This window comes from Puma concolor, chromosome B4 (genome assembly GCF_028749965.1).
Source record: "Puma concolor isolate L17-30 chromosome B4, mPumCon1.1.hap2, whole genome shotgun sequence".
Classification (NCBI taxonomy): Eukaryota; Metazoa; Chordata; class Mammalia; order Carnivora; family Felidae; genus Puma; species Puma concolor.
In genome coordinates this window covers 54,522,659-54,537,408 of record NC_141673.1, presented here as the reverse complement: position 1 = coordinate 54,537,408, position 14,750 = coordinate 54,522,659, and the positions used below count along the sequence as shown (strand labels likewise).

The window sequence follows — 14,750 nt, the reverse complement described above, 5'->3', positions numbered from 1 at the left end:
CTCTTGGTATTTTTTTAAGATTACACCTTAGTATTTTTTTTAAGAGCTTAATAAAAAAATTATGTCTTTAAATGCTGTTCATTGACTACTGGTACACATTGAAACTTTTTAAAGCAACAGTTTATTTTGAAACGTAGATTTATATGTGAATTTCTTCAGAGCTTTCTTCAGAACTCATTGGTTAAATATTTAAATTAGTCTCCATGAATTTAAGTAACCTATCATAGTTACACTATATAGTATTAGATATATGTACTATTGTTTCTTTTTACATATCAAGTTTACTATTTTCTTTTGCAGATGGTGATGCCCAGTCACTTAAGGAACATCTTATTGATGAATTGGATTACATACTGTTGCCAACTGAGGGCTGGAATAAACTTGTCAGCTGGTACACGTTGATGGAAGGTCAGGAACCAATAGCACGAAAGGTATGTATTAAGCATAACTGAATAAAAATATTTTTCTCCAACAGTTCACATTTTTGTTTAGGAAGCTCTGTAGGGTACGTATTCTTACCTTCATTTTATAGATGAGGAAATGAGGACAGAGATAGATTCAGGGTCTTTTAGAAAGTCACATCAGTTTAAAAACTTAGGCAGCCTGTTTTCCTAACCACTATGCTGCAAGTTTTACAGTTAGAGTTTAGAAACATTAAAAATGATGCATTATCAGGGTACCTGTGTGGCTCAGTTGGTTAAGCCTCCAGCTCTTGATTTCGGCTTAGGTCATGATTTTACATTCGTGAGATTGAACCCTGTGTCAGGTTCCATGCTGGGTTATGGAGCCTGCTGAAAATTCTGTCCCTCTCCCTCTTCCCTTCCCTCTCTCTCTCAGTCTCTGTCAAAAAAAAAAAAAAAAAAAAAGACCCATTGTTTTTACTTTTTGGAACTAAAAAGTCATTTATGAAAGTAAGGGTGTTGTCATTTAACAGAATACCGAATGTTTAAAGTAGGTCTGCCAGTCTTACACAAGTATTTAATAGTGTATCAGGCAGGGAGGGGGAAGAGAGGAAGGAAGAGTTTGGGGACCAGAATCTCTGAGCATATAATTATTTATCTTTTTTTTTTTTTCAACCCAGAAACAATTAAAAAAACAAATTAGGTAACACAAGCGTATAGACCTGTAGTAGACCAAACCATACATGGATTTATTTGGAACTGCTACAGAGTTGCTATATTAACAATTTGTATGTCTATATTGGTGGTTTAGGTATAGAATTAAATCTTGGGGTGCCTGGTGGCCTAGTTGGTTAACCATCTGGCTCTTGATTTAGGCTCAGGTCATGATCTCATAGTTTGTGGGATCGGGCCCTGCGCTGACAGTACGGAGCCTGCTTGGGATTCTCCGTCTCTCTCTCTGTCCCTGGAATTATCAGACAGAAATTTTAAAATACTGTGCTTATAGGGAGCCTGGATGACTCAGTCACTTAAGCATCTGACTCTTGATTTCAGCTCAGGTCATGATCTTATGGTCATGACAACGAGCCCGTAGTCCAGCTGTATGCTGGACGTGGAGCCTGCTTGAGATTCTCCACCCTGCCGCCATCCCTCCATCACTTGTGCATACATGCGCACACTCTCCCTCTAAAATAAATATGAATAAATACTGTGCTTACTATGTTTAAAAATAAGACCGTTGAAGGACTTCAAAACTGTTAAGAATTAAATATAATTCTAAAACTATTAAGAACCAAATAAAATTTGTAATTCTAAAATAATATGAAAAAAATTAAGAAGTAAGTAATCAGTATTTGGGTAAAACAGTAAGCAGAACCAAAGAGAAAATTTGTAAACTAACTGATAACATCAGTAGAAATAAATAGACTTGGGGCACCTGGGTGGCTCAATTGGTTACGCGTCCAACTCTTGACTTCTGTCAGGTCATTATCTCAGGTTTTGTGAGATTGAGCCCTGCGTCGGGCTCTGTGCTGACAGCACAGAGCCTGCTTGACATTCTTTGTCTCTCTCTCTGCCCTGCCCCACTCATGCTCTTGCTTCCTCCCTCTCTCAAAATAAACTTTAAAAAATATATACAGATTGAAGCTTAGAGACACTGAATGATGGAATATACAGAAATAAGCAAAGGCACTTTGAGCAAAGTGCATTAGTTTAATATACATACAAGTGGACTCTTAGAAGGAGAGAAAAAGCAGAACAGCATAGAAGTAACATTGGAGGTGGGACACCTGGGTGGCTCAGTCAGTTGAGTGTCCCACTTCGGCTCGGGTCATTATCTCGTGGTTTGTGAGTTTGAGCTTTGCGTCAGTCTCACTGCTGTCAGTTTGGAGCTCACTTTGGATCCTCTGTCCCCCTCTCTCTCTGTTCCTCTACTGCTCACACTCTCTCTCAAAAATAAATAACAACAACAAAATTTTAAGAAGTAATGCTGGAGATAATAGCTGAGAATTTTCTAAAACCAGTGGAAGGTAACATGCTACAGAATCAAATGCTGTGAAACAAACCCATGCTCAAAAAAATACAAACAAAACCATACCCAATAAAAATGTTCAATAGCAAAAGCAGAAAGATATTCCTCTTACAGCCAAAAAAGAGGTCTATTTACCTTCAAAGTAAGAATAAACAAAGAAATTATTTCTCAGAAGAAATGAAATCTGAAAAATAACAATAACCGTCTTCAACATGATGAAAGAAAATCACTGCCAACCTAGAATGTGTATCCAAGGAAAGGATCCTTCAGAAAAGGATCCTTCGGGTAGTGAAGAAAGCTATTTTCAGATAAACAAATTGATAGAATTTGTTACTAGCAGACCTGCACTAAAGGAAATACAAAGCAGTTTTCAGAATGGTAAGAAAATTATTCCGTATGGAAGCTTGGAGACCCAGGAAAAAATGTAGATTAACAAAAGTAAATATTGTGAATAAATCTTAAGGCAGACTATTTAAAATGGTAGTAATATCTTATTAGGATGAATATATACATAAACTTAAAATATATCATATTAGTATATAAGTTAAGACAGTAGCCTCCAAGACAACCTCCTTATATCCATATCCTTGGGTAGTCCCTTGTGGCAGTAACATGGCAGAAGTTAAAGTGGATGTGTCACTTTCAAGATTAGATTTTAGGGTAAAGGGATCCAGAAGGTACAGACTTCCAGTTATAAAATCGGTAAGTCATGGGGTTGTAATGTATGGCATGGTGACTATAGTTAATAGTACTGTATTGCATTTTTGAAAGCTGCTAAGAGAGTAGATCTTAAAAGTTCTTGTCACAAGAGAAAAATGTTTCTAACTATGTAGGGTGACAGACATTGACTAGACTTTTTGTAGTGATCCGTTTCACAACATACACAAATATCAAATCATTGTTTTACATTTGAAACTAATGTTACATTTCAATAATACCCCATTAAAATAGAAAAGATGAGATTATAGAAGACACCTCAGCTCCCATCTTGGGTGCACACACCCTCTTGCACTCTGTCATTTCTCGTTCTGGGAAGTTTAACTGCATACTCAGGCAGCCTGTGGAACGGCTCATATAGTAAGGAACTGAGATCTCTGGGCAATAGAGAGAAATGGAGACCTGTTAACAACCATGTGAGTGGCCTCAGAAGTGAATCCTCCAGTGTCATTACAGCTTTCAGATAATTGAAGCCTTAGCCTACAGCTTGACCTTAATCTCATAAGAGACCCCAAGCAGACCAACCTAGCTAAGCTGCTCCAGGTTCTTGACCCTCAGAAACTATGTGAACTAATGTTAAGTTGCTGAATTTTGGGATGATATATTATGCAGCACTAGAAAACTAGTAACTGGGATGCCTGCGTGGCTCAGTCAGTTGAACATCTGACTCTTGATTTCTCCTCTGGTAGTGGTCCTGGGGTTGTGTAGTCCTACAGTGGGCTCCCGCTGAGCGTGGAGCCTGCTTGGGATTCTCTCCTTCTCCCTTTCTCAAAACAAAACAAAAAAGTATATGAAAGAAAACTAAGAACTAATTTTGGTAGTTCTGGAAATAGTGTGCTGCCTTATCAAAATTTGAAGTGTGGTGTGGCTTTAGAACCAGGCAGGGAGTAGAAGCTGTAAGAAATTATGAGTATTAATGAAAGCTTAAAGTGCCTTGAATAAATTGGTAGCACAATTTTAGACTTTGAGGAGGCTGCCAGTGAGGACTCACAGGAAAGTGAGGAAAATCTTAATGGAACCCAGAAGAAGTGATCTTTGTTGTAAGGTAGCAGAAAGTTTAGCAGCATTTGTCAACTGCAGTAAATTGAAAGGTAAAAAAATATCTAATGAGCTGAATGATATGCCAAAATATTGGAAGTACTGCCTGGTTTCTTCTTGTGCTTCATATAGTCTCATGTGAGAAGGGAGAGAGAAACTAAAGAAAGGGCTGTTAAAAAGGAGCCAAGACTTCCTGGTTTGGAAGATTGATGGCCTCTCCAGATGACAGTGCTGAAACTAATGTGTTCCCAAGCAAAGATCAAACTTAAGTCACTCTCAGGAAAGCATGAACGAAAGTTGAAGCCAAGAGTACAACTGTAAAATTCTTTATTAAGACCTCAGAGAAGTCAAAGGTGGTACCTCACAATACTGTTCAGACAAAAGTCCCTTTAAAGAATTTCAGGGTGTACTTCACACTTCCTTTCAATATGTGGCTTCTAAGAACAGTGGAGCTTCTAAGAAGCTTAAGAGCATCGCCCTTCAGGCTTTCAGCGTAAACCCAAGATAGGACGTATCTAGAGGACATTTGTGGATGTGACTTTTGTCTAATGGAATGAGACTCCAGTGAGATCCACTGGAGACCTGTGGTGTTTTCACGAACTGCTACCATCTTGGACTACAGAAACAGTGTTAAGATCAAAGAGGCCTTTGATCTCTGAGACTTCTACAAGCAGAGGTCAGACTAAGAATTTACTCAACTGCACACATGTGCTAACTTTCATGAAAAAAAGTGTGATTCAGGAAACAAACAATGTTGTAAAGAGTCATTTTCAGGCCCTGATCAAGGAACTTTATTTGCCCAGGTGGATTTCAGAATTTCCATGGACCGTTGACTCCTTTGTTTTTCTCCCCACCCCATCCCCATCCCTTTTAACAGGAATATCTAAAAAATTGTCTTCTGTATGCCCCACCATTTTATTTAGGGTGTATGGTAGGCAGAAAACTTATATCGTAGTTCACAGGATTATAGATAAAAAGGAACTATACCCAAGATGTTTAAGAAACTATATCCAAGGCCTTATCCATACCTGGATCCAATATAGATGACAAGTTTCTAAACTTGGAGTTGATATTATAATCGGGTGATACTAATGGGGGCTTTGCAGGGAGTAAATGTATTTTGCATGTTGTAGGGAGGGACTGTGACTTACTGGGAGCCAGAGAGTGGACTGTGGTAGCCAGCCTCAAAAAGCTTCCCAGTGACTGCCACCTCCTGTTACTTATATACTGTTGTGTAATCTCCCACGTTGTACCAAAGTTAGTCTGTGTGACCAGTAAAATATGGCAGAAGTGATAGTACCAAAGTTAGTCTGTGTGACCAGTAAAATATGGCAGAAGTGATAGTATGTCACTTCTGGGATTAGTTTCTAAAAGAAAAGATAACTGGTGTTTCTAACTTGGGAAGTGCTCTTTTGTGTGTGCACTCACGCGTGTGCTCTCTGTCACTCTCTCCCTCCCTCCCTCGCTCGCTCGCTCACTCTCTCGGATCAGTCACTCTGAGTGAAGCCATATTGCCATGCAGCCTATAGAGGCACTCACATAATGAGGAGTTAAATTCTCTGCCAGCAGCTGGAGAGGTTTTGAGAACTGCCAGCAACCACATGATTGAGCTTGGAAGCAGATTTGAACAACGTGGTTAAACAGCATGACCTAATTGACATGCATTGCACTTAGTGCAGAATACAGATTCTTCCTGAGTGGAATTTTTACCAAAATTGACCATATGTGGGGCCATCAAGCAAATTCCAGTGCACTTCTAATGTTAGAAATTATTCAGTGACTTCTGTCCCCAGTGGAATTTAGAAGTTGGTAACAAAAAGGTAACTAGATAATCTCCTAGCTATCTAGAAATGGAACATTGTACTTGTAAAGTAATCCTTAAAGAAGAAATACAAAGTAAAATTAAACATTTTAAACTGAATAATAATAACACAACATGAAAGAATGACTAAAGCCATTCTTAGAATGTGCTAGCTTAAATACTTATATTAGAAAAGAAGTCAAAATCTTTTGTCTCAAGGAGTTATGAAAAGGAAATTAAGCCTAATCAAGAGATAATAACATAAAATAGAAAAAAAACCTATATTAAATGAACAAAGTTGGCTCATAAAGAACAGTAAAATTAGATCAGTAAAATAAAGATGAGTCCAGGCAAGACTGATCAAAAATAAAATAATGCTTGGGGTGGGGGGTGGTGTCACCAAACTTTTTCTGTAAAGAGCAGATAGTAAATATTTGCAAGCCATGGTAGTCTCTGGAAGGTATTCATCTCTGCTGTTTTGGTTGCACTCATAGATGATATATAAGTGAATGGGCATGACTATGTTCTAGTAGAATGTTATACAAAAATAGATAGCAAGTCAGATGTAGATGTAGCCTGTGGGGTCATAGTTTCCCCATCCCTGATCTCAGTACTGTTAATTAATGCCTACCAACATCACAAAAAGAGGGGCAACTAGATAACTATGCATCTTATTTAGAATGTATCTCATTGAAGTAGTTTTACTGAATATTGCAAGAATATGAAGTAGTTTTACTAAAAATTGCAAGAATAAAAAGCATGGTGAACTTGCAGTTAAAAGACATTTTAGAGACTTTTGTGTATGGACTTGATTTGGATCCTGATTCAAACAGTATATTAAAAACGAAACAGTAGGGGGGCGCCTGGGTGGCGCAGTCGGTTAAGCGTCCGACTTCAGCCAGGTCACGATCTCGCGGTCCGTGAGTTCGAGCCCCGCGTCAGGCTCCAGGCTGATGGGTCGGAGCCTGGAGCCTGTTTCCGATTCTGTGTCTCCCTCTCTCTCTGCCCCTCCCCCGTTCACGCTCTGTCTCTCTCTGTCCCAAAAATAAATAAAAAACGTTGAAAAAAAAATTTAAAAAAAAAAAAAAAAAAAAAAAAAACGAAACAGTAGGGGCAGTTTGAATATTGACTGGATATTTGATATGAAAGATTCGTTTTAAAGGTTTTTTTTTAAATTTTTTTAATGTTTATTCATTTTGAGAGAGAGAGAGTGAAGCAGAGCCTAAGTAGAGGAGGGACAGAGAGAGGGAAACACAGAATTGGAAGCAGGCTCCAGACTGTGGGCTGTCAGCACAAAGCCCAATGTGGGGCTCGAACTCATGAGCCATGAGATCATGACCTGAGCCAAAGTTGGAGGCTTAACCAACTGAGCCACCCAGGCACCCCTAGTTTTAAAGTTTTTTTTAGGTGTGATGTGGTATTATGGTCCTGAGTCCTTGTTTTCTTGTTTTTGAACAAATAAGTCCTGAAATATTTGTGGATGGAATATCATATGTAGGATTTTTTTATGTATTAATACCTATGATTTTGAAATTTTGTTAGACTTCACTACTTGTCTGTTTTTACCACTAGGATAAGCATAGTACTCAGTAAGTGCTACAAAAATGAATGCAGCCAACTCCTCAAAAATAGTAAATGTATCCATTAGGCCGTATTATCAACTTGTTTTAGATACCAGATTTCCTTAGAAATCACTTGCTGTTTCCAAAGGGGGGAAAATGCTAATATTCACAGCAAAATGAACAAATAGAAATTATATTTATTTTAATTCAATATAAATTTTTATTTCCCTCACTAGTAAAGAGATTTTACCTTTGTTGTGGATATCAATTAATGGAATTACTTTTATTTAGCCATAAGTTTTACATTTTGGACAGGGAGCCAGATTTCATCTTGTATTTGCTTCTTATTCATATTAATATAACATAATTCACGTAGAAAAAATGTTTCCGTGGTTATCTCTAATTCTGAAACATAACTACTGCTTTTGAATATTCACATTCCAGTCTTAATTTCAAATATATATTTTAATGTTTATAATAATTAGGTAAATATAACTTTATACCTTGTTTTTTATGAGCCTGTTTCTTCCTGTTGCACAGTCTTCATAGTCATTATTTTAAATGGTTATTTTCTGTGCATTTTTAATAAGGCAGTAGACTTTATATAAATAAATATAAATAAGATGTTATGTAAATAAATAATCTACATAAAACCTTAATAACACATACATAAATATGTTAATTATTTTTCTCTGCCGTGGAGCTACTGTATTCAAGCTTTAATTATTCATATAGTATGGTTCTTTCATTTTTTTTTTTTTATTTATTTTTTTTGGGACAGAGAGAGACAGAGCATGAACGGGGGAGGGGCAGAGAGAGAGGGAGACACAGAATCGGAAACAGGCTCCAGGCTCTGAGCCATCAGCCCAGAGCCTGACGCGGGGCTCGAACTCATGGACCGCGAGATCGTGACCTGGCTGAAGTCGGCCGCTTAACCGACTACGCCACCCAGGCGCCCCTAGTATGGTTCTTTCAAATAAAAACAGTTGAGAGGACAAACTCACATTTATTTAAAAGAACATCTTTTTATTACACTACTTTTGGAAGTAAAATATAACAGTAGTATTTTGAGTACTGATGATGAGGGTTTTAATAATATAAGATAGTTTTGGAGAAAAGAAAAAAAATGACGAGAAAAATCCTGAAACCCAATAAAGTGGATTTTGAAATAATCTTGGTGTTTTGTTTTCATTGTTTACATTGAGTTTCTGATAGTTGAATCACCAGATTCTTTCCAGGAAAATATCTATTGGTATTACTAAAATTAATTCTCATTTTTTAAAGAATAGGCTTATTTAGAAGAAAATATATCTCAATATAAATCATAATGAGGGATTTTCTTTTTTGTTAGTTTTATCCTGTTTTGTTATCCTATTACCCTATTCTATTATTGGTCATTCCATTTTTCCCTCCTAAAAATGAGGCCTATAGCCACCTCAGTTTTAGCAACCTGCCAATGGTTAGTATTAATACTATTTTAGGATTCTCACTCAGATACTAGAGTCCCAGAGTGGAAATTTCTGATTGACAGGAATATTTGATTTCTAATTTTTCCTCTTAAATATAGCTACCAGTAATCCTATAAAATTAAATGATATGGTATCTTTTGTTACATTCTTAACCTCAAAATAAATAAGCAAAAGGAATTTAAAACAAATTTCATTAGTTAAGAGACTGTAAGTTTGTAAAATTAAAAGATGGAGAGATGCAGGCTGTTGGCCTGTTTTAGAAATATGAATATAACAAGTATAATTAAGAGAATATAAATGAAAGAGTATCATAAAAATTAGTGTTGGATTGGACATTAAATATTAGCTAAGCTACATTTGAATTTGTTGATCTAAAACAACTTCCCTGCAAGTGAAAGACAAATTTGTAAGTCCTTTACTGAACTGATGCTAAGCTTGTGAGTACAACAGTCTTTTGGAGCCTCCCTTTTGCCATATTTGTCTAATGTATCACATATCAGGCCAATTACTATTTTCAGAAACAGTATTCATGACTGAAATCCTACAGTTAACCTTTAGAAGATCAAAAGGAAATATACTTATTTAAAAGGTGACCCTAATATATATATATATATATTTTTTTTTTTACTCCTTTTTTGCTTTGTTGCTTGCATGTTTAGCAGCTTTTTTTTTTTCCATTTGTTGAATAGAATTACTAAGGGCGTATATAAAGGTCAAACAAAGTCATCTTAGGATGGAAAACTAACGTATCAGTTACAGACCATAGCTGAATATTTTGGCAGCAGTAATTTGGAGTTATTTTAAAAGATTTAACATATAGAGTGAATTAACATATAGAGTTAGCTGTTGCTAACTGAGATTTTATAAAACTTATATTTAAAGGTTTTCTGCTAGAGCTCAAGTACTAAAAGCTAGAAGTAGGTCTGGATAATTAATCAGAGCTGTATTTACATTTGGGGTAAACTTTCTCATTATAAATATTGAATGTATTTGTTATTTATAGTATACCAAAATATCTTCATAGATCAGTAAATGCCTTTCCAAACTACCAGTTAATGTCTAAAATGATTATTCATATTCTGTTAAATATTAAAATTTCCAAATATGTTTCTTGCTTTTCAAACTATCTAGTATCTTTTATTTTATATTGACAGTTCTTAATAGATGTTTTTCATTGGAGATCCGTAGTTTTTTTCTAAAGCCTCTTTAGAGATATATATTGATTGCTGTTAGAGACAGTGAAATATATTGAGCTTTGGCTAACTGATTTCCTTTGGTTTTTAGGTGGTTGAACAGGGTATGTTTGTAAAGCACTGCAAAGTAGAAGTATATCTCACAGAATTGAAGCTCTGTGAAAATGGAAACATGAACAATGTTGTAACTCGAAGATTTAGCAAAGCTGACACAATAGGTATGCAACATCCTGCCCATTGCTATTAGAAATTTAACTGTAATTCTATTTCTTATATGCTTCTAGGATGATAACTTTTTTAAGGTTTACACTTAAACATTACAGATTTCCAAGCTTGAGGCAACAAACCTTAGCCTAGAGTTGAATCATTTATCATGTCTAGATCTAGTTTACATTATTAGATGAGTTTATTATTTGTGTTATTTTACTTAAAAAAATGAAATAATTACTGTTTTAATTTAGCATTTGAAAAAATACATACCATGTTTGTAACATGAGTATAAATTAAAGTAGAGAACTGTAAGTAACATGGAAACTGTTACTTAACATGGAAAATGACAACTGTTTATTTTCTTTTTTCCTGTTTATTCTTTGGACTTTAAATACAATTAAGTAGCTACTTAAATAAGGCAGTAGGCTTAGTAGAGTTAGCATTTTTATGATACGTTAATTTTTTTCTTGTTTAACAATGAGTGGATTAGGAAATTATAGTCTCGAGTGTACCCAACTCCCTCTGTATATTTATATATCTACATATCATTATATATTTATATATCTACACATACAAGTGCATATTAAAATATATGCAATTTTTTATTGTATTTTAAAGTCACATTTTAATTTAAGGTCAGACTATGTTGAATAAGATATTTTTTAAATAAATGATTATGGATTTAATAACAAAATTGTAGTTCATAGAACACAGCTCAAAATAAAAATTATAGAAGGTAGTTATTTTATAATAAAGTTATTGGAAAACAAGATGAATGGTAATATTGATCTTGTTGGAAAATGTAGACAGACAGTGGAGACATAGCAATTAATGAACAGAACTTCTCAGCCAAAAAAAAAAAAATTGCAAATTTATGTATAGCTTTCTTTGTTGAAACCAGTCATTAAGTATACTTTCGTTAAAAGCAAATAAAAATAATTCTGAATTTCACAAGTATATTTGACTTTCACCACTTACCCATTTCACAGCAGAACATACTTTTAAAACTGTATTTTCCATGAAATAACACCATTCTTCAATACCTAGTGCTTGGTTAATCCTCATGTTTTTACAAATATGATATTATGTATGGATTTTCTGTTTTCCCCCTCTTTATTTACCTAGAACATTTATAAGCTTGTGATGCAATTTAGTAAACTCATTAAGTCATCTTTCTGAAATAAATGCTTAAGGGGTGCCTGTGGCTCAGTTGGTTAAGCATCTGACTCTTGATTTTAGCTCAGGTCATGATCTTAACGGTTTGCGAGATTGAGCCTTGCGTCGGGCTCTGTGCTGCAGTGCAGAGCCTGCTTGAGATTCTCTCTCTGCCCCTCCTTTGCTTGCATGTGCATGTGCTCTCTCTCTCTCAAAATCAAACTTTAAAAAAATACAATGAATACTTAAAATAGTAAGAGTTCCATATGTAAATGTCATTTTATTATATTAATATGTACAGTTAGTTGACTTTTGAACTTCTAGATTTGTGGAACATATTCAGGAAAATAAAACATTTCTTCTGTATACAAAAAACTGCAAGTTATCAAATATAGGGGCACCTGGGTGGCTCAGTCAGTTAAGTGACCAACTTCGGCTCAGGTCATGATCTCACAGTTCATGGGTTCAAGCCCTGCATCGGTCTCTGGGCTGACAGCTCAGAGCCTGGACCCTGCTTTGGATTCTGTGTCTCCCCTCTCTCTCTGCTCCTGCCCACTCACGCTCTGTCTCTCTCTCTCAAAAATAAAAACATTCAAAAAAATTTTTTTAAGTTATCAATATATATAAAATTGCATTAATCATGATATTAAAATATGCAGAGTAAGACTCTAAAGTCTAATAAGGGTAGTCTATTGAAATTAAATAATGTCTGAAATGTTCAGCTAGTTGGAATATAAATGAGAAGCTACTATACAGATAATGTTTTCTAGTTATTTTAAACTAGAGTTTGGTATTTCCTTTTCTCCTTAGCTTATTTCTATAGAAAAATTATGTATAAATATGGGACAATCAGAACTCTTACTTTTAGAGAGGCACCTGGGTGGCTCAGTTGATTAAGCATCTGACTTCGGCTCAGGTCATGGTCGTGGTTCATGAGTTGGAGCCCCATATCGGGCCCCTAGGCTGACTGCTCAGAGCCTGGAGCCTGCTTCAGGTTCTGTGTCTTCCTCTCTCTACCCCTTCCCTGCTCAAGCTCTGTCTCTCTCCCTCTCAAAAATAAATAAACATTTTAAAAATTAAAATTAAAAAAATATTTATAAAAGAAATCTTATTTTAGAACATTAATTCACGTAATAATATTTTTAAGCTCATTATATGAAGATCAGCTGGTTTAATTTCTGATTTCAGTACAAGCAGTGGGGAGTTCTCATATTAAGTACTACATAAGAATTTGTCTTATGGAGTTAAATCATTTATAAAGAATCTGCTTCAAAAAGTTTATGATTTGTATAGATTTTAATCAACATACTAATACTTTAAAATGCTGCATACATTGGATATATACCTTAAAATTGTAAGTGACCTGAATTTTTGTACAGCCAAAGTTTCTTACTGTATTAGAGCATGTTTGTCAATACTCTGGGTGGTATAAGTAGTTTGGGAGTGAAAAGAATGGAACAGAAAATATCACAATAGAAAACAACACGTGTATATAGGGCCACGATTTCTTACTGTAAGTCTTAAAGTTCAGTAATCTGTACTTGAGCAAGTTTGCTTTCTAAGCAAAAGGTTTTACAAAAACTGAAATTTTGTAAAACCTTCACAAAAATTAAAATTAAACTGGGAATTTTAGAGACCTGATAAAATAGTTATCATAGTAGTTAGCAGTTGTGGGACTATGTTTTTGGCACTTTGTAGGAAATTTCTTTTTAAACCTCAGCAATACTTTATCTTCATTGTATAGATGATGACGTTGGGGCTAAGAAAGGTTAAAAGACTTACTTAGGATCACCCTGGTTCCAAGTGAAAATATTCTAACTGGACACAGTCTCATCTCTTAATTATTGCGTTATATAATCTGTGCAAGGGTTAATTGGGCTGATTTTGTTTTTCTAAAGGAAGTAAGTTTTGAAATGATAAAAAAATTTGGATAATAAGAAAGGAAATATGGGATGTATATTTTTCCCTTGTGGTCTCATCTTGATTAAAAATGATCCAAATATTTATGTCCATAAAATACAGCTATACGCTATGTAAATAGAATTAAGAAATAGAAGTATTTGTTTTCTGGTTTTGCCAAATCAAAACTCATTTTCAGCTACTACTATTTACACTGACTTATAATAATAATGATAGTAGCCACAGGCAGGATCTAAATAATTTACCTCATTCAGAGCCAAAATGCCTTGCCTTTGAGTATTTTTCTCCTTAAATTGACATATTTGGATATAGAAAATGTTCCAATAAGAAACATAAAGGTTGGTTTTTATTTTTTCTTTACGAATACACTGGAAAAAACAATGTTTGTTATAAAATTTATTGAAAAGTACTTTGTTTCTATAAAATTTATTAATAGAATTGCTTAACTTTATTAAATATTCTTACTAGAAATGTTTGTCACAACAATTTTGTTTTTATTATATGAGGTAATAATTTTTCTACCTCTATGCTTTTTATTAACTGCCTGACACAGTCAGATTCATATGTGGAAAAGTCTACACACCCTCTCAATACCTTGACATTCTCAAGTGACCTTTAATCTGTATCCAATTTGAGGCATTAATTCCCTAGTTATACCCTAGATTGTCGTTATCTGTAGCTGCACCTGGTGAATCTCAATGTGAGCATCCTGCTTTCTAGATACCACTTACTCTGTTCCCATTCTCACTTGACTCTGCTGCATCAGACCTTCAGACCTACCAATCCCTTGGCACTGCTGCTATGATGGTCTCTACTTCTACATTGATAAATCTGATGGTAATATCAGTCTTCCATTTTCTTAACCTGCCAGCAAAAATTAATATACATACTCACTCACTTTTCCATTTACAAATATTTCCTTTTTACATGGCTTCCAGGGCACAAGTTCTCACTGCTTGCATCTTCTCAGAGAATCTGAAAAGATCCTCTTCATATTTCTGATCTCAAAACATCAGGGTATTGCCATGCTTAGTCCTTGGATTTCCCCATTTCTTTGGTGATTTCCTTCTGTGCCCTGACTTCACATACTTTCTGTGTATCAATATCTTTTGAATTTATATCTCCTACCCAAAACTCTCCCTTAATTCCAGTTTTAATCATTCCCTAACTTCACTTCTGCCTGATAGGAATCTCAAGATATAACATGTACAAAACTAAAGTCTGTCCCTTCCCCCCAAAAAACCTGCTACCCTGT

At 35.1% G+C, this 14,750-nt stretch overlaps 1 protein-coding gene across 2 annotated transcripts in view; it reads left to right on the top strand.

The window, feature by feature from the left end:
* USP15 (ubiquitin specific peptidase 15) overlaps window positions 1-14,750 on the top strand; it is a 119,369-nt gene that overhangs the window by 29,957 nt on the left and 74,662 nt on the right. For both annotated transcript variants that reach the window (XM_025926765.2, XM_025926764.2), the window contains exons 3-4: window positions 301-431; window positions 10,302-10,428. In XM_025926765.2, the coding sequence (XP_025782550.1) occupies window positions 301-431; window positions 10,302-10,428 (258 nt within the window). The remainder of the gene's footprint in view (window positions 1-300; window positions 432-10,301; window positions 10,429-14,750) is intronic.